The sequence below is a fragment of the Oxyura jamaicensis genome, chromosome Z, assembly GCF_011077185.1.
Source record: "Oxyura jamaicensis isolate SHBP4307 breed ruddy duck chromosome Z, BPBGC_Ojam_1.0, whole genome shotgun sequence".
Taxonomy (NCBI): Eukaryota; Metazoa; Chordata; class Aves; order Anseriformes; family Anatidae; genus Oxyura; species Oxyura jamaicensis.
Genome location: NC_048926.1, coordinates 53,347,814 through 53,366,586, shown reverse-complemented (window position 1 = coordinate 53,366,586; position 18,773 = coordinate 53,347,814). Strand labels below are relative to the sequence as shown.

At 39.6% G+C, this 18,773-nt stretch overlaps 1 protein-coding gene across 1 annotated transcript in view; it reads right to left on the bottom strand.

Moving 5' to 3' along the window:
• Window positions 1-2,572: 2,572 nt before the first annotated feature.
• The window catches only part of KCMF1 (potassium channel modulatory factor 1), a 43,259-nt gene continuing 27,058 nt past the window's right edge, over window positions 2,573-18,773 (bottom strand). Inside the window, exons 3-7 of the mRNA XM_035310153.1 lie at window positions 15,975-16,114; window positions 13,461-13,562; window positions 9,779-9,953; window positions 6,664-6,946; window positions 2,573-4,715 (exon numbers count right to left, since the gene is read on the bottom strand). Coding sequence (XP_035166044.1) covers window positions 4,454-4,715; window positions 6,664-6,946; window positions 9,779-9,953; window positions 13,461-13,562; window positions 15,975-16,114 — 962 coding nt within the window. The 3' untranslated portion in view covers window positions 2,573-4,453. The remainder of the gene's footprint in view (window positions 4,716-6,663; window positions 6,947-9,778; window positions 9,954-13,460; window positions 13,563-15,974; window positions 16,115-18,773) is intronic.

The window sequence follows — 18,773 nt, the reverse complement described above, 5'->3', positions numbered from 1 at the left end:
AACAACTGTCCTTCCCTTCTGTATTTCTGAACAGCTTTGCTGTTTGGGGTGGGGATGCAGGGGGAAGGATCAGGCAGGCAGCATTAACATGGGTAAATTTTGCTGACTGTGGAAGAGAGGGCAACAACCAGCGAGAGGTACTGAGCCCGCAATTTATCGTGTGTGATGCTGGGGTAAAGGGAGTCGCGAGGTCCGTGTTGCAGCCTTTCAGGCCTGCTTTGTACAAGGAATGGGGAGTGTGGGAAGAGAAGGGCAGCATCCCTTGTATGCATCCTCTGTCACTGAGGTGCAGCCCCGCTGCGGCAGTAGAATCCACCTTGAACTGCAGGCACTGAGAAGACACCCCTGGGGAAGGGGAAGGGGCATGAAGGAGGGGGGGTGGCTGAGGGGAAAGGGGAGGAAAGGGGCGCAAGAAACTGGGTGAGTATCCAAGGATCACCTCCTCCAAGAGCACTGCATCACATGCAGTGAACAGGAAGTCAGGAAAAAATGCCAGGCCTGACCAAAGGGAGGGAAGTGTAGCCTGTCCCACAGGACGAGCTTCTATAAAGCTATGACCAGCCTGATGGATGAGGGAGGAGCAGTGGCTGTTGTCTTCTTGGACTTCTGTAAGGCTTTTGACACTGTCCCGTTTAAAGACATGCTACTGAAGGGGCTGGATGAGCCAACAGTGGGGTGGACTGAAAAGGGCCTGAATGGAGCCAGAGAGGGGAACAGCCCCAGGCACCAGGGCACACTGGGGCTGCCCAGCTGGAAAGCAGCTCTGCAGAAAAGGCCCTGGAGGTCCTGGTGGACACCAAGTTGAACAGCAGCCAGCAATGTGTCCCAGCTGCAGAGAAGGCTCAAGGTGTCTTGGGCTGCATTAGGCAAAGTATTGCCTGCAGGTGGTGGGAGGTGATCCTCCCTTCCTTCTCAGCACTGGCGAGGCCACACCTGGAGTGCTGTGTCCAGCTGTGGGCTCACCCTAACAAGAGACATGGCCGTAACAGAAAAAGTGCCCACTGTCCCTCCCATCTCCCCCCCCTCCCCCATTCACTACTTCACCTCTCCCCTGCCCACCACTCTTTCATTTCCCTACCCCTCTGCCCAGTGACCCACTCTTCTTTCCTGCCTTACCTCTCCCTTCACTGCCCCTCAGACTTTGGCTCCCCAGGCCCCTGCATGGCCTGCAGCACCCCCAGGAAGGTAGCAGCACTGTTCTCCATCCCTGGACACTCTGGTGAGCACAGATATAAAGTGACCTCAAAACAGCAGTGCATCCTATTTATTTGGCAAGCAGGGCAATTCAAGAAGTTACACTGAAGCGTGCCAGGGTAAAGGACAGAAAGAGCAAGTGATGGATCTGGAGGAGTCACCCACGGAGCCATTGCTTCCAGTTCAGGTCTTCTGAGGCCCCATAGGCAGCAGAGCAGTTCTGCCTCCTAGGATTTCTGGGTAGGTGGCAAAGAATTACCTTTTATTCTTCCCCAGCAGGCAACCAACTCACACCTGTACACACATACATCTAAACAGTTGGTTTCTGGACCAAACGAGTGCCCACGTTACCTGAGGCCACACCTCCATCCATGCCTACCGTGGAGGCCTTACAAACCACTCCTGTGGTAAAGGAGGGTGGAACAAAAACTTCCCACCCCCAAAACAACAGCCCACACAAACACCCCCCCACCCCAAACATCCCAGACAAGGCAGGCAGAACACTGGCGACCAAGAGGTGGATGGAAGCTAAAATGCATTTTGGTTGTGTTTGTCATACTGAACTCACAACATTTTATGAGTACAGAGCACTAAGGCTTGCTTTTATGAAATGGCAGATCCCCCCGCTTCCACTCTCCCACTAGGGAAAAAACAACAATCTCCTACTGGATGCTTCTGGAAAGTTTCTGAATGCTATTTTCAGTGTATCATGTATTTTCAAGGTTCTATGGACAAGTGTTTGGGAAACACCCAAGAATACAATGCTGAGAAAGCCCACACTGCGAAGGAAGAATGCTGCCCTGCAAATGCAAAGTGGTAGACTACTAGAATAAACACTTTCCGAGCAGCCATTTTGTATTATTTCTAAACTTTTTTTTTTTTTTAAAAAAAAAAAAAGAAAACAAAACAACACAACCCCCCAAAGAGACCTCAAGACCCCTAATCTCTGCAGGAATTAGTCCAATGCTTAAGCATACCTGTACATGCAAGTCAGCACATAATAGGAGTCTGAACAAACACAGGTAGCATTGCTTTACACCCTTCCCCAAGTGCGTGGAGTGTGGGAATGATGCGATGCAAATGCCCTCGAGAGCCCAGCCACACAGACCCCAAGTCACAACATGTGCGGAGAAGAGCCCATTTTAAACTTATTTTTTCCTGTAGAAAGTTGAATTCACCTACCTGCAAAGAGGCCTGGATTACTTACTTCATCCCCTGCCAAAGTGTGCAAGTCATCAAGCGCATTCACATCAACCACCCAGGATTTTTACATGAACTGACTTTCTGTGCAGCTGGAATTAAAGACAGCTACAGAAAACTCTGTAACAAAACTGTCTGCGTAAATACATCAACAACAAAGAAAATCAACTGAACAACAGTCTTGAAAATGCTTTATTGAACCGTGTGTCTTATTGTAATGTGCAGAAGATGTGTTTGAAAAGACTACAACTTGAAAAACTTTTGAAAATCCTCAACAATCAATAAAAAAAAGTCCCTACTTGGGGTAACTCTAAGGATAACCAGAGGCCTCATGTAAATTTTCCCTTAGAACATTTTCTGTTGCAGAGACTGAAAGAAAACAAAGCTAGTACTGCTCTATGTGGAAACAATCAGGATTTGAGGATTTTATTATTATTATTAAAAAAAAAAAAAGGATGGAACTTAAAACCTCAGTCTATAGGGTTGCTTCTTTTGCTGCTGTTATTTTGGATTAGCATACACGTCACAGTTCTGCTGAGAACACCACCTGGTGTTCAAGTCTGTAAATTTACTCTAAAATGCTAGCAATGCTGCAGAGATGGAAGGATACAGAGAAAGAGAGAGGGGGTGAGGTGAGAAAGATCTGGAAAGACACCATTATGTTATAAGCCTAGTTTAATTATTATTATTATTATTTTTAAATCAGAAGCTGTGTGCACTTTTGTTTTTATAATCTAACTTTACATTCAAAAAAAAAAAAAAAACAACCACAAAACAAAAAAAGGAAAGAAAGCCAAAACCAAACACACCCCTTCTGTCCTTGTCGTGGGGCTATTATGAACAAATATGCACAAGAACACTGCACTTTTTTTTAAACCAGTAGGGCTAGCAATATAGGCATGTAGGTGTCACGATTCAACTAAAAGGCTTTTAGAACTTTTTTTTTTTATACCAGCAAAAATAACCAAAAGAAACAATAAATAAAAGGTGCTAAAGTTAGCATTAAGAATTCAGTTGTAATATAATGACAATCTGGGGATCCAAATCCTCAAGCTCTCCTGATACTAACATGTCTCTGCAAACTATTAAGCAAATACATAAATAACTCAAAATATGATTGAGGCTGTGAAAGGCTTTTTAAACTAAGACAACATGATCCAGGTTAACTTTTTTTTTTTTAAACACAGTGAATATATGAATCATCTACACCTGAATAAAACATGTTTAACAATTAAAAAAAATTAACAACCACAAAAAAGAAAAACTTTAAACAAAAGTGAACATCATTTGATTTCAGGGCACACAAAAGCCCTTTGCAGTAGCTTCCAGCAGTGGTCTTATTGTTGTGTCTCCTACAGATGCATTAAATGAAGTTCAACTCCACATTGACGTGATGAGTAACAGGGCAACATAATGATCACACATAGCAAAATGCCACACCCTGGTCACGACAATATAACCCACTGCAGAGTTTCCATCGTGTGCAGGAACAGCACATACAGGTGTCATTCTGTCACATATTATTCAAAAGCTACTTTGTGGCCACAAACTGCACTAACCTTTTTGTTACGTAACCTTTGAATAATGGGAAAGCTTTGGGTTTTATAGTTTTGCTCCTTGTATTTAAATTTTTAAATGACAAGGTCACTAAAACTCATGCACGCTGCAAAAAACGTCATGCAGTAGTTAAGGTAAACCATCCAAGCAGTTTTTATTCATTAATATTCATAAATACACACAGCAGCTTCATTAGAGATTTTTCATTTTTTTTCCTCTTCAGTTTGAATGTGGAGTATTAGGAGAGCCTTTTGCATGTCAAGGTACAGGACACAGAGCTTTCTGCTCTGCACTGCAACCTACATTTACCTGCTAGAAGTAAAAATTAGTTAAGTGGAAATGATTATCATATATATCTTTTCTCTCTTTCTTTTGAATGTACACAATGTAACAAGAGTGACAGACCTGAAATTACAATCACCAAAACAAACCCAAGATAGTTGTTGTCCACTTTCATTGGCAAATACAGCACAGAGGACATTGTCTGCAAAGTGGGATGTCATCAAAGAGGAGGTGGAGGAGGCTCGTTTCCTTTATTACTCTCTTTTAAATTTAGGTTTTCTAAAGCAACATCTAGAGGCATAATATCTACACAGCCCATAGCACCAAAATCGGCAATTTCCCCCCGCTCATCCTCGTCTGAGGAGGAACTTTCTTCCTGCATCAAAGTGGACAGTAGAAGCTCTTGAACAAACAGGCTGCAGTCTGCCCGTTCGCTTTCCATTGACTGACGCTCTGCTTCTGACATCTTCGGATCGTTCAACCTGTACAGCAGCAGGGAAAAAGAGGGGACAGGCAGTCGGTGAAAGCACATTTCACTGGTGGCCCTCCTGGCACGCGCTGGAAGGCACACCAAGACCTCTGCCTCGGGACACTCCTGCCTGCTCTCTGACACAAACAGCTCTGGCAGCCTCTGGCTCCTAACAAACCACCTGCTCCTGCTCCCACAACAGCCTTCACCACGGCTAGAGGAAAATACAAGCTACAAGGGAGGGTTGATGGGACTTCACAGGCACCCACTGGGTGCCTGGTTTTTGTTTCTGCATCAGCTTCTAAGTTTATGCATGCCACAGAAAATATTACTGCACATGTAATGCCTACAAATGCACAAAGCATGAGAAAACATTCATTCCACCAGTTCTCTTAGGGGACAGCACATGCCATAGTAGGAAAGGAAACGTCTCACACTCTGGAAATAGGTCTGGGACATTTGCAGGTACTTTGATTAAGTTTCTCAATAATGAGCTGCTGACTAAAGACATCACATAGTATTATTTTGAATTTAGATAAAAACCAGCAAGGCATAGCAGCCTGACTCAAATCCAGGTTTCTTCGCACAGGAAATGCAAAGAAATGTTAAAATGCCCATAGCTCTTTCACACTATCAAACAGAAAAACAGGAGTATGTCGGGGCGGGGAGGAAGGTGGAGGAGCAGGACAGATGTGGAAAACATATTGATTCCAGGTCAATACTCAAACCTGTGAAAAAATTGTACTGACGCAGTGGGCAACTCCTCTTTAAAACAGCCCTGGGATCTAACTATAGTTTCTAAAGCAGTCGTGTGTCCTGTTAATTAATGGCATCCTTTACTTGCTTTGTGATTAAGTCTCTAAAACACTTAATATATAAACTCCTATTCAATCTTCAGCTTTTAATACAGATTAATTAAACAATACTATCTTCTGACCTCTCTCTCTCTCCCTCCCTCCCCCCATTATGGCTTAAATCTACATGCTTGAATCACTGGAAATGCTCCTTTCTTTGGACACAGTCAGAAAAACAATCACGGTTTAGTTATGTAATAGTTTTGTTCCTCTTGAATTTGAGATTCAGCAATTAATGTTTACCCATGGCTCAGAAGCAGACAGAAGGTTTGAAAAGATGCTACAAGTACAAACAAAAGCATGGTGTGTTAACTACAGACTCGATGAGGGATCTGGCAGAAGTCTCCTGCCTGGAGTCACAAGTAGCTTATAAAGCCAAAACTCAGAAGTAGCTTCCTTTCAAGGTTTGCAGAAAGCCATATTCAGGCGTAACCCTTTGAGACATTTGTAGTTGTGGAAAAAAAGAAAAAAAACACACCACAGTGCACTTGTGTTTGCAAACACTAGACCACCACAGAATATTTCCAAAAGCAGAATAAACCCCTTCAGGTCCCCTATAAACTTCTACTCTTGGATCTTAAATTACTGCTACAAGTGTGGATCAGGCAAGTTTTGATGAACATTTTATACCTTTAAATTCAAACACCTCATTGCAGATAAACGCAAATGGAAAATTCCCAAGCACATTTTTTGTGATTACAATACACAAAGAGATGTGGCATTTAATGCTCCTCTGGTATTCTGAGTATTTGTGACAGAGTAGTCTACAACCACACTTTTAAGTACATTTGACAGAGTAAGCAGATGATTCAGTGGACAAAAATCTTTCTTTCAAGGGTGGCATATTAATTCAGAGGGGGAAGCAGTCTCCTTTTAGGCTTCAGTTTATTGTGACCACTGTTGAGATCTATAATTAGCATATTCTGTATGACTAATTAGCCTGTTAATTCTGGGATAAATTTGATTACATTTAAAGACTCTGCTTTACTAGGGCATGTGCCCAATTCCAAACACCTAACAGTTTCACTGAACTCTGCCTCTGGAAGGACCAAGGAAAACTGAAGTGGTAAGAGGTAAGTATTGAAGTAAACACACAGAACAAGTTACCTTGTAAGAAGAAACTGGGAATTCTGGATAGTCTGCTGACTGTTTTCTGTGTTAGATGTGTTGGTGGTTGTTGTAGATTGTGTAATAGTGGTGTTGACATTGATCGTGTTGGTACGTCTAGTTGCATTGCGCGCAGTCTCCAGTTGTTGTCTCGCCGCCTGTGCATGTTGTCGTTCCAACTGCAGTTGCATCTGCAGCTGCTGTAGCTGAGAAGCGGAAGGGCCAGAGGAATTGAGCTGTCCTCCTGCAGAACGCCTCACGCCTGATAACTGAGATAAAAGCTCTGCCAGGGAAGAGAAAGATACCTATGATGAAATACGTTAAGTGACTATTACACAATAGAAGGAATACACCCTGAATTCCAGTGCATCAATTATTATTTTTTTCTATCAACAGAAATACAGCGCAAATAATGTTGGAGAGCCCATGAAACTCTTCAGAAAATTCCAAACACTCAATATCTCAAAGGGTAACGAAGATCAAGACTAATTCTATGCAGATTCATTTCAAAGAAGAGTCAAAGTTTAAAGCCTCCTAAATAACAAGAGAGCCAATACATAGAGAAAACCCAGCGAAGGACAGTAACCTCTGCAGCAGCTCTCTGAAACTTAAAGACAAAATACTAAATGACTAGGAAAATACTTCATTTTGGCTTTGGTTAGTGATTTTATTTTTGTCTCAAACCTGCCCCCAAAACACAAGTTTCGCCATCCTAGTATCATAGAAGGAAGCTGTGCTGAGTAAGAGAGAAATATGTGCTCACTTCAAACATTTAACAACATGCATTTAGTTAAGAAAACTTGTTCAAGAATTGCCTCACAAACCTGTTGTCAAGCATGTTTGCTGTTAAAGTTTTTACTTCTGAGGCCTTCTAGGAATTAAGAAGCCCATCCTTAAGTCCTCCCTTCTGAACGATGCAACGCTTATAGCAAATTTTGTCCAAAGATTGTATTTTGAAACAAATCCTAGCAGTAAATTACTGCTTGATGCGTTACTGCAGAATCTCTAGTACAACCCAAAGTTGTGTACTCCTTAGCTGTAGTTAGTGCAAGGGCAGAGGAAGTAGGGTGTGATACTGTGGCATGGAGGAGAAGGCAAAATTATTATAGGTCAAGATACTTTTCCTTCCATTCCAGTAATAAAATACAATCCTTTTAAACAAGTCTTTCAATGGGAGAATAAAGCAAAATTGAATTCTTTTCTTTTTGAGGAACTCAGAACGGTCAAGGTTTTTTTTTCCCGTTCTGTTTTACCAGCACTGATAATCCCAAGACTAACTTTTAATTCCATTTTAATTACTAGAAAAGGCCACAGAGAGAAAAATTTAAGAATGCAACAGATACTACAAACTCTGTTTTTAAAATAGAAAATTTTTGGACATCTTTCCTATTCATCATTTTACTAAAAGGGAAGACAAATCAAACTGTCAGACAAGATTTAGATTCATTTATCCTCACCATAAATTAAGCCTTAATTTAAGGCTTATAGAATGGCTGAACAGTACTTTGAAGCAGATGTGAGCTTGAGATAGAGGCTTGACATGAGGAGACCCAGGCAGACAGCACTGAACTCTAAACACTTTTGCATACGTGGCTTACTTAAAAAACAACTGAAGTTGAAAAAAGTGCTGTTTTATCCAGTATTTAACTCCTATAAGAGGGAAGGCCTTGTGAGGCTGAAAACAAACCTCAGCACCTTGAAAACCTCCAGTTATGTGGGATTCCACCATGTCCCTGGGGAGCTTTTTCCAGGGATTGATTGTTCTCACTCTAAAAGATTTCTTTCCTATGTCAAAACAAAACCTCTCCTGCTGCAGCTTGTTCCCACTGCCCCTTGTTCTTTCCATGAGAGAGCCTTCGTCCCTCTGAAGCCACCCACTAAGTACTGGAATGCTGTGATGATGCCCGTGCTTAGCCTTCACTTTTCCAGGGAGAAGAGACCCAACTTCTGCGGTCCAATCCCTGGGAGCCCCTGCTTGTGACAGGACGTGGCCTAAGGAAAAGCCTAAGGATCACCACCCTCTGAGTGTGACCTCGTTTAAGTTATTTTCTTCTTTTACTGGGTTACATTAAATCATCGGGGCAAAAAGTGTTAAAGCAGGTCATGGAGGGTCAGCAGAGCACCAGAGCCAGCAGAAGGAAGGAAAGGGGACTCATTTAAGGAAGGCAGCTTCCCTTTCAAGGGCAATGGTTAATTAAGCTGGCTGGCTACCTCTGTGGAATTAATAACCTAGGAGAAGGAAGTTCCAGTTTAAGCACTTATGCCTACTCAGACTTTTAAATAAAGGTGGATTACAGCAGGAAGTTCTGATGTTTCCCTGACACACTGGCATGGTCAAAAAACACTGCATAGGAATGTATTTCCAACCAGGAAAAAGTTACTTTTTAGAATTGTCTTCATTCCTTTCTTCTTTCCTGTAAAGATGTTATTTTCAAATCAAAGCTAAACATACACTAAACAAGTTGTTCCGGAAATCCTAGAAACATCTTCGCATTTTTCTGGCGTTAAAAATGAGACAACCTTCCTTCATTCACAGGTTTTCTGAGCCTGACCAAAATATGCTACAAACACTTGCCTGGAACAGTACATTTATGTAAGAACTTACAAGTACACCTAAAAAAACTCTCCAATATTAGCAAGTCTGCCATTCACACAGCCCAAATGCAAGCTGAACATATTTTCAGTGTCTGTTCATGACACTCACATTGATCTAACTTTGTTGTCATCAGCTCTAGAGTGTATGGTTTGTGCTAAATCAAATTGAGATAGAAAGTGTCCTCCATAAACACCTTCATACTCACAACAAATTGAAGTGAGAGGTACTGAAGTAGGCAATGAAAACAGGACACGATCACTTGTAAGAATAAACAGCACCTGTGAATAACAACAGGCTTTGGGAACCAGCCTCGCACCCCCTGCAACGAAGGCGCAGGCTACAGGGGCAGTGGTTCCAGCTTCAGAAGACCCAGGCACTGGCCCTGGGATAACCCAGCACAGCACACCGTTCACCAACAAGCAGCCACCAGTCAAAAGCACAGCGACCATTATCATCTTGAACCTTCCTCCACCTGTATAAGAAGAACACTGGGGTGAAATCGGTGGTTACAGCTCTTACCAGCTATAGGATCCATGGCTTCTCTATTGCTTGGAGAATATGAACTCTGAGAAGATGAAAGCCCACCAGTGGAACTGCTAGTAAAGTGCATGTTTGATCTACGCGCACGGGGTCCCCCCAAACCCCGGCCTGGGTGAAACATTCGACGTACATGCCGAACACCACTGGATTCATCGTAAGAAATGAGTTAAGAAAACAGAACTGTTTTGTGTTGACTACTAAAAAACAAGAGCATTTGCTGGGTGAACCACTCAGGTACACACATTCCTAAATTAATCATTCAACTTCTAAAGCAAAGCTAAGGTGCAGCGTAGCTATGGTGCAAGCCGGACATACAGACCTGAACTTAAGGCTGTGTAAACCAAACTCCTCGTATTTCTTCAGCGTTTTACTAGGCCTTAGAAATTTCAAGATGTGCTTTTTTTTTCCTCAGATCAAAGTCTTCTGCTAAGTAATCTCAACTGACATCACATGTTCAGCCAAAGTTATCAGAGACATGGACTTACTCCCCCTCCCTAGTTCCTACATTAAATACGGAAAATAAAAAGCTTATTGCCTAATAAAAGTACACAGCAATTACTGTATTCCTTTTGACTTCTGTACTTCGTGCCAGAAACTTCATCCAAGAAATTTCAACACTTCAGTCCTTAAATCTTTGCATGAATTCAGCACATTCATCACACTCCTTTACCTTCCCTCTTTTAACCAAACAAATACCATGAATTCCAATTATGAGAATGATTCCTTTTGTTTTCCTTATTTCCCTTCACTTCCCATCTGATGCTTAAATTTCAGCTCATGTATTTTTTCAAGCTCTCAAATTAAGACACCATCAACAAATAAAATAGATTGTTAAAGAACATTAATATATATTGTATGATAACATACAGTATAATATAAATGCATGTATTAATATATTTATCAATGTACATTACATTGTTAATGTATTCTTCCAAGACAGTCCAGTTAAGACCGGACTTTTAAAAATCACTAGTAGAAGTAACTAGAGCAAAAAGAAATAATTACCTAGACTTTTAGCTTAGATCCTCACCTCCCGTTTTCCTTGTTCCTAAAATAGGATGCTCACCACTTGTACGTAATCTACTACAGTGTAAGATTAGTGTCCAATGTACTTTTTACAAAACATACAGGTACAGTGCAGAACCTCAGGACGTTGCAGTGGTCAATAACTTAAGACTGAAAAAAATGGCCAGACTTCTTATGGTCAGAAAACATATGGTTATTAAAAGAAAGTTTACAGAATGCTTGCCTTTCAAACCTACTCTGCTACAGTGTTAAAATACAACATCTAGGGTGCAGGAGGAAAATCTTCCTTGGAACAGAATACAGTTTGCCCACACACAGAGTGCCTTCCACCTCTAAGTGTGCTAGTAGTACTGGGTGCTACTGGATGCATTTCCCTAGCTTTCTCCATATTCAGTCCTGATAGAAAAGGCCAGTTTCTGGAGATTTTTCAAGCTATTTCCACATTTATAATTGCTACTCAGATTATGAGGTCACTCCTGAGAACTCAAGTATACAAATAAAATAAGCTCACCTCAAACTGAAACAGAAACCCTCTCTCTAGCAAGAATGCAAGCAAAATGCAGCAGGTCTGCTGTAGGCTTGGTCGTCACTAGACTTGACAGACCTATGCAGAACAGTCACTTCAGGAAATGTTTCTCATCAGGTCTGGGACACCTGACAACACTGCTTACTGAAGCAATATTGTAAAAGCAGTAAGTTACGTGTCCATATTTTTTAACGCTCAATCACAGACAATGTGTTCTTAGTATCTGTCCAAGAAAGATCCCTTCTGGGATGACTGACACTGAAGCATTACCCTGTATATGGAAAGACTTTTTTATTATTATTATTAATCTATATAGCTAGCAATAAACCAACACTCACATTGTGCATTATCTGGCAATATCACCAATATGGAAGTGGGGCAAAAGGTGCAGAAACATGAATTCCAGTCAAACATCTCATCATGAATGTCAGCAGGAAATTGTTTTTACTGCATGACTGGTAAAATTTAGATTTCCTGGCCTACAGTACCACTACATAAATGTTGGAGGCTCATAATATAACCTTTAGTGTATTGCTGTGTAGTTGTTAGGGATGTACATTTTGTTAGATAAAGCACAACTGGGCAAGTGTTACAAAAAACACATAACTGGCACAAACCACAGAACTAAACTGGTATGAGAATATATGCACAATGACTCGTTACACCAACCAACGAGCAACAGGAAGGCCAGGAAAGATCCAATGGTCTGGAAGTTGGACTATATATATATATATATATATATATATATATATATATATATATATAATATCCAAGAAAGACCCATTTTGTGAAGACTGATATTGAAGCCTTACTCTGCATTTGAGAAGGCTGATTGATGATGCCTTCCTCACCAGTCTCATCCCACCTCTACCCAAAATGGAGGATGGCACAACTGCCTTAGAGGACCCCAGGCTGCTGAAGACCTCCAGTTACACCAGGGACCAAGCTCACATGGCCAGAACCATCACACTCAGCACTCCCTAATGCTTAAGAGTCCTGCTTCCATCCACATGGAAAGGGGAAGCAGGGATGACTGCTCTCCTGTAAATTTGCAGCGTTTTTTGAATTACACATTACTCCTTCACAGAGGCCATGAACACCCAAATTCCTTTACACTGATCCAATTAATGTGTAGTAATTACCATGTGTTTAGTCTGTCCTGACCCTTAAACTGTGATAAACACTAACAAGCTTAAATGCAAACACAATCATAACTGAAATGGAGCCATCTCCTTAAGTGCTGTCTTCCTTCTGCTTGCAGAACGAACTTCAGTTGTAAAGTTTTTTTTTTTGTTGTTTTTTTTTCCCCTTTCTAAATCTTTGAACAAAAAGGCATTACCAAAGTAGTAATGCAGTCTTTTTGTCTATTTGGTCATATGAGATGCACAAAGAAATAATTCAGACTACTTACTCTAAGTACTCTACATAACCTGCAGGTACACTATATAACCTCATCTAATAATAAAAAAAATTAAAAGCATCAATTAACTCTAGAAAAAAATAGAGAGAAAAAATAGAGGAAAAGAAAAATATACCTAGAGCAAGGAAAAAAATATCTTTCAGCTCTCCAGCCATCAAATGTAGTTAAATCTGCATAATCTGCTGCTAAGGTAACTGAAAGACAGCCACTTGTTTCCCAGGAATTCTGAAAGTTTTCCTTGTCATACTACAAAAATATCAGTAGGTAACACTAGGAAACTACCTTGTTAAAGCATGGTGATAGAACATTTGCCAAAACTAGCTAAACTCAAATCATCCTCAGATCACTGTCTTCACGTCACAAATAGTTAAAACCCACTATTGAGCCTGGATACATAAAATCTAGACTAATGACCAGGCAGGATAAACCACAATGTAAGTAGGAAAAAAAAATAATTAAAATATGCTGTGAAGCATACCATAGGCTATTCACCATCTACTATTTATGGTTTTGTTTTACTAGAAACTAAGCACGTTTTTGTCATACAAGTCTCCAGCAACTTTTATGTTCCAGGAAAACCAGAGGTATAACCCCTTGATTAAAAAAAGAAAAAAAAAGTATCAAAAAAAGTAGTCATGTCTACTAGATGAAGAAGTCTAACTTCTGTCTGTCATCTGAGGAAAGGATATTAAATCTCTAGGAGCTCTGTGTTCCAGTGTAAGATGAGCTGCAAAGTCATCTGTGACATGATTGGGATCCCCTCCAGGTAATGCTGCACATATTGGACAAATCTGAAATGACAAACAGAGAAGAAACAAATCTGTAAGTTTTACACAACGTAGAGCTCCTATCGCTTAGTCAATCACTAGACATTAATTCTTAAACTCTGAAAAATCACATTCCAGGCACCCACAAACTGAATAGCCACGTTAAAGGAAAAACACACAGAAAATATTTTCTCTGCTCTGCTCTCGTGAGACCCCACCTGGAGCACTGGGTTCAGCTCCGGGGTCCCCAGCACAAGGAAAGGGACCTGGTAGACTGAGTCCAGAGGAAGGCCCTATTTACTTACAGGGCATAAAGCTACAGTGATCTTACAGAAATCCCGTTTCTTAACAGAAGAGTCAATTTTCTCCATTTTATTTTTGATGAATAAAATCTGAGTAGCTCCCGTGTCATTATTGTGAGAAAGCTCTCATCAACTTTATCAACAGCCCTGACCTTACGGCTCATTCACAGGGAGCCTAGTTACTTGCCTTCTGAAGCGAGATTCAAACATGACATACAATGAAGTTTTTGATTTTCTATTTATTTATTTTTATTTACAACACTAACAGACTTCTAGACGAATGCTGTATTGTGTTCAGTACATTGGACAGAAATGAAACCCAACGGTATCATCCCACCAATATCCAGATTCTTTTGCAAAAAGAAAGCTTACTGCTACCCTTGGACATTTACTGGTGAAGAAATAGTGGCAGTTACTGGGGTTTTAGTTCTCTACAAAAATCATAATTTATTCTTTTTACAGTGTGTAACCTTACAAACTTTAATCAATCACAAAATTTCCAATCTCTACCATAAATGCCACTGTAATTTTTGATTTAAGTACCCAGCATTAAATTACCTTTTAAGAAAACATTGTCAAACTCTTCCTGTCCACAAGTACCTAATATTGTTACATGTACCAATGCCAAATACACAAGAAAATAAGCAGAAAATCATCTTATCTGTACCACTCTGAATACAGAAGTGGCAAAATTCAATCTTCACTTGTCAAAATTATTAACAGTACAATGTTTTATTTTTATTTTGTTGTATTTCTTCCCTCCGGTGGACCAGAATTCTTTGGTCTTACTCATTTTAAAAGTTGAGTGGGAAGGGAAGAGTGACCATAAACAAAATAAAAGTTGTTCCATCCCTGGAAACATTCCTAAGGATCTCAGGTAAAAAACAGCCTTTATAATCAGATCTACTACTAGGACTAAAAGGCCACTATCTAAACAAAAATAGCTGCTTGGAAATCCAGGATCACAGAATTTCAGAACCCAGAAGATTTCCTTCTCAGTTAGGTGATGGTTTTTCACCATCTGCAGTAAGTCTCCAGTACCCAAGCAGTCTTCTATCTTCTGCACATTAAACATTTACCAGAAAAGCTAGAGTCAATACTTAGCACAAACATATGCAATCATATTCAAGGACTAAAATATTGTCCTTTATCGTTATCTGAAACAGAGATGGTAATTTTGCAGGCTGACTCCAGAAAAGGAAAGACTAATTTAACACATACTACTCTTTCAGAAATCAGTAGGGTAGCAGGTGTTTAAGATCACAAATTTGGGCTTTATATATGGAATTCTAGAAGTTGCAGTCACAAACAACGACATGCCCCCTTTATGAACCTAGAATCTGAATATTCTGTGTCATGAACACACCACTGACATCAAGTGGTGCAAATCAGAACTGCAATACCAAACCACAAAAGAAAGTCATCCAAACGTGGAATTTTCAATTAAAGACACTATGTCTGAAAGGTGTAAAGTTAAAGAGAAAATCAAGGAGATGATAAAATTTTCAGTGTGTCACTAAGATAACTCATGATCCTACAGCATCACTGCTAAAAGTAAACTTTTTCAGTTCATATGTTTTCAAGAAAGATCAGAGCCTCCCAACAGTTGACAAGTTACCTCCCCCCCAGCATTCCTTCTCGCAAGAATAAGCTTCAATAGGCTTGAATATAAAAGGTTTATTTTCTTCCACAGAATTCCTTGAAAGTCAAACAGACATCTGCTGCTGCACACCTTCCTCTGCCTTAAAAGTTACAACAGACTGTCATAGCTACAGTCTTACAGGACATTGAAAACTCATCTGGCAGTTAAATACATGCTGTAAAAAGGGAGACACTGCTATACAGAATAACGAGGAAAACACTTTAAATATCATCTTACTGCATAATGAGCTCCCAAGCATGGTAACCTTTACATTAAAGCAACCAAACAGCTATCATAAAAGAAAAGCAAGCTTATTATTCAAGGATACACTTAAAACACAGAAGAATTTAGATGTCACCACCAAACGTAGGTAACATCTGAAAAAGCATTTAAATGAATTCATGCTTCAAGAAAGATATTGTACTGATTTCCCAGCAGATTCCTTTTCATGTTTTTCCACCACAATTAAAAACCAATTCTGAAGCTTCTTACCACTTCTGTTGATGTTTCTGCATGCTCAGAAGTAACATGTTCTTGAAGAGATGTTTCCGTATAACCCATTTTTCCACAATAAGGACAAGTAAAAGACTGTGGCTGCTCTACAGAAAAAGCTTCTCCACCATAGTACAAATCTGGAACAAAAATTATTTAAATAGAAGTTACTTCACAGCAAGAGTTAGTTACTTTGTTCATGTAAACCTGTTTATGAATGTACTTGAATGCAAACACTGCCAAATTAATCTGATTATTTAACTAAAATGGCTATTTTAATACTCTATAAAGGCCATATGCTGATAGCCAAAAAGTATTCTATTACTGATGACAAAACACAGCCAGACTACATTTCATTTTCATTAGCAACCATAATATAATCTTCTAATGTTCAGTAGAAGCAAAGGCTCCTCTGTTGCTGCCAGATCTTCACTCTTTTACCACCCTTGTTATCCCTGGTACAAGGTCACCTATGGTATTTTTCAATCGTAAGATTAGTTCTCAAAAGCTTAACTCTCAACACTACTCTCTGCAAGTTTAGATTAAAATTTAAAAGTCCTCTCTGACTCAATACATCAATACTTAAGCCACAGCTGAACCACGGTTTAGTAATAAGAACTTTTAGAAATGTCTTAAATAAAAGTTATACAAGAAAGAGAAATCTGATAATGTTATAAGCTAGTTTCAGAACTGTGTTGAATTCAACACTTTTGCACTGCCTGTGAAAAGCATGCACTTTTGAGCTCAAATTTAACAGTTCTCCCTCCACACTCTTACCATGAAAATTTAACTAACCATGAAAAAAATGTTGTTTTTTTTTTTTTTTTCCCCCCTCACTCTTCCTCTGCAGGGGTTATGTATTCTACAGGAAACATGAATAAACTTCAAATTCGTATCAAAATAATAAAAAAGTGACTTTTGAGGAACTAACTTAGAAACTTTTTTACTGAGTTTTTTTCTATGACTTGATCAAAAATAGAATATTTCTAGAGAATTATGAATAGTCTGCTGTAAATTAAGAATTGGATTAACCTGAATAGATACAAGAACTTATGTTCTGCACACCAAGACAATATTCATCTAATGTACTTGTACTTCTGCCAGAGTAAGTCACCACTTCCCAAGGTTTATTGCATCTTCTGCTATTGATCCGACTTTAGGACACAGCTAGGAATAAAAGCACTTTTGTTTCTGTAGCCACAGAAAAGACAATGGTGAAGTTAAAAATGCGCATATCCATAGTCTGCTATATTAACAGGTAGGTAACTAAGTTTGGAGGGCTAACACCGCAAGACCGCTTTTATGGAGAAAATCACTTTTAGTAACACGCTAATACACACAGTTAAAGAAAGATACATGCAGCTCCACACATGGAATATGCTGCAGACTAGAGTTTATGTTCAGTAAGTCCTTGTTCCCTTGTTCTGAAAACTGCTTCCAGAAAATGTCCAATATTGGATGACGAGAGAAAGATGCCCCTTTAACACACATGGTAAGAAATGCCCAAGTAGACAGCAAGTGTTGCCCAAAAGGAAACAGTACCTGACAAACTGAGCATTTTAACTGGTTCATCCAGTTAATTATCATGCTCAGCTTGAAAACCATCCTGAATCTATGTTCATTTATATTTAACGCGTATTTAACTAGGAAGTTATGTCCACCAATCCAAAGCAGAAAATGTCCATCCTACAGGATGAATCAAACAGATTTATCTACATGTATAACTATTTTTTTGGCTTGAACAGGTTCTCTTAAAATCACAGCATACGTATTTTCCACGTGGAGACCAGTGTTCTTTTGCTCATCTTTTGTACTCCTCTTATACATGATATGCAATATGAAGTTTATGACAATCAACCTGTTCCAAGACTGTCTTGAGGCGGTACAAAGGCTGTTTCAGATGCAACACACAGATGGTGCACGTAATTCACTAAACTTCAAGATACTGGAGTTTCCAGACAGTGCCACTTCAGTGCATGTGTTTCATTGCACACTCTTCTGAAAGTTTCCTCAAAATTCACATTCAGATCCCTATTCTGATGTTACTAAGACCATGAGCGGGGGTATAAAAATTGCCAATGTGTTGCAGCATACCCAAATATGAAGAATCTAAGTATGTCATTGTTTCAAATGAGGAAAGCAGGAACAAGGTTTACACGGGACAAAGTTTTGAGGAGTCACTAAAATGTTCTCTGAATGGGTCAATAATACAAAAAGTGGAATGAATACTCTTTCAGAAAATTATTTTGAAAGGCAAAGGATTCAAAAATGATAGTTGAATAAAACAAATAAATGCAAAATGCTCTAGTGAAGGTTGATGAAAGAATCCTCCTTAGCATTGTATGAAGACAAATTCTAAGTAACAAAGCTTATTACACAAGTCATTACACCAGGTATCAAAAAGGAGAAGCATGTATATCAAAAGAAAAAACGTGGGTTTTTTTCCACTGTTTCATTGCACAGAGGAGATATGAACTTCAGTTCTCATGTTATTTCATGTCCTGAAGATAAAAAAAAAGTTGGGACATATATAAAAATTCTGGTAACAAAATCAGTGAGATGACCAAGCTTTTGAACTGAACAGTAATAAAGAATTCCAAATTAACTGTATTTAATCTGCCCAAAATAGCAGAAGTAAATACTATCCTGTTTGGTTAAAGTAATGCAGCAAGAACTTCTGCAAAAAAGGCTGCATCATTGTAGGAACAACAAAAAAGGCCGTCAAACACACACAACAGAAGCTAGTGATAGCTCATTTAGTTAATCATCCGATTTCACTCATGCATTGGGGTATGATTT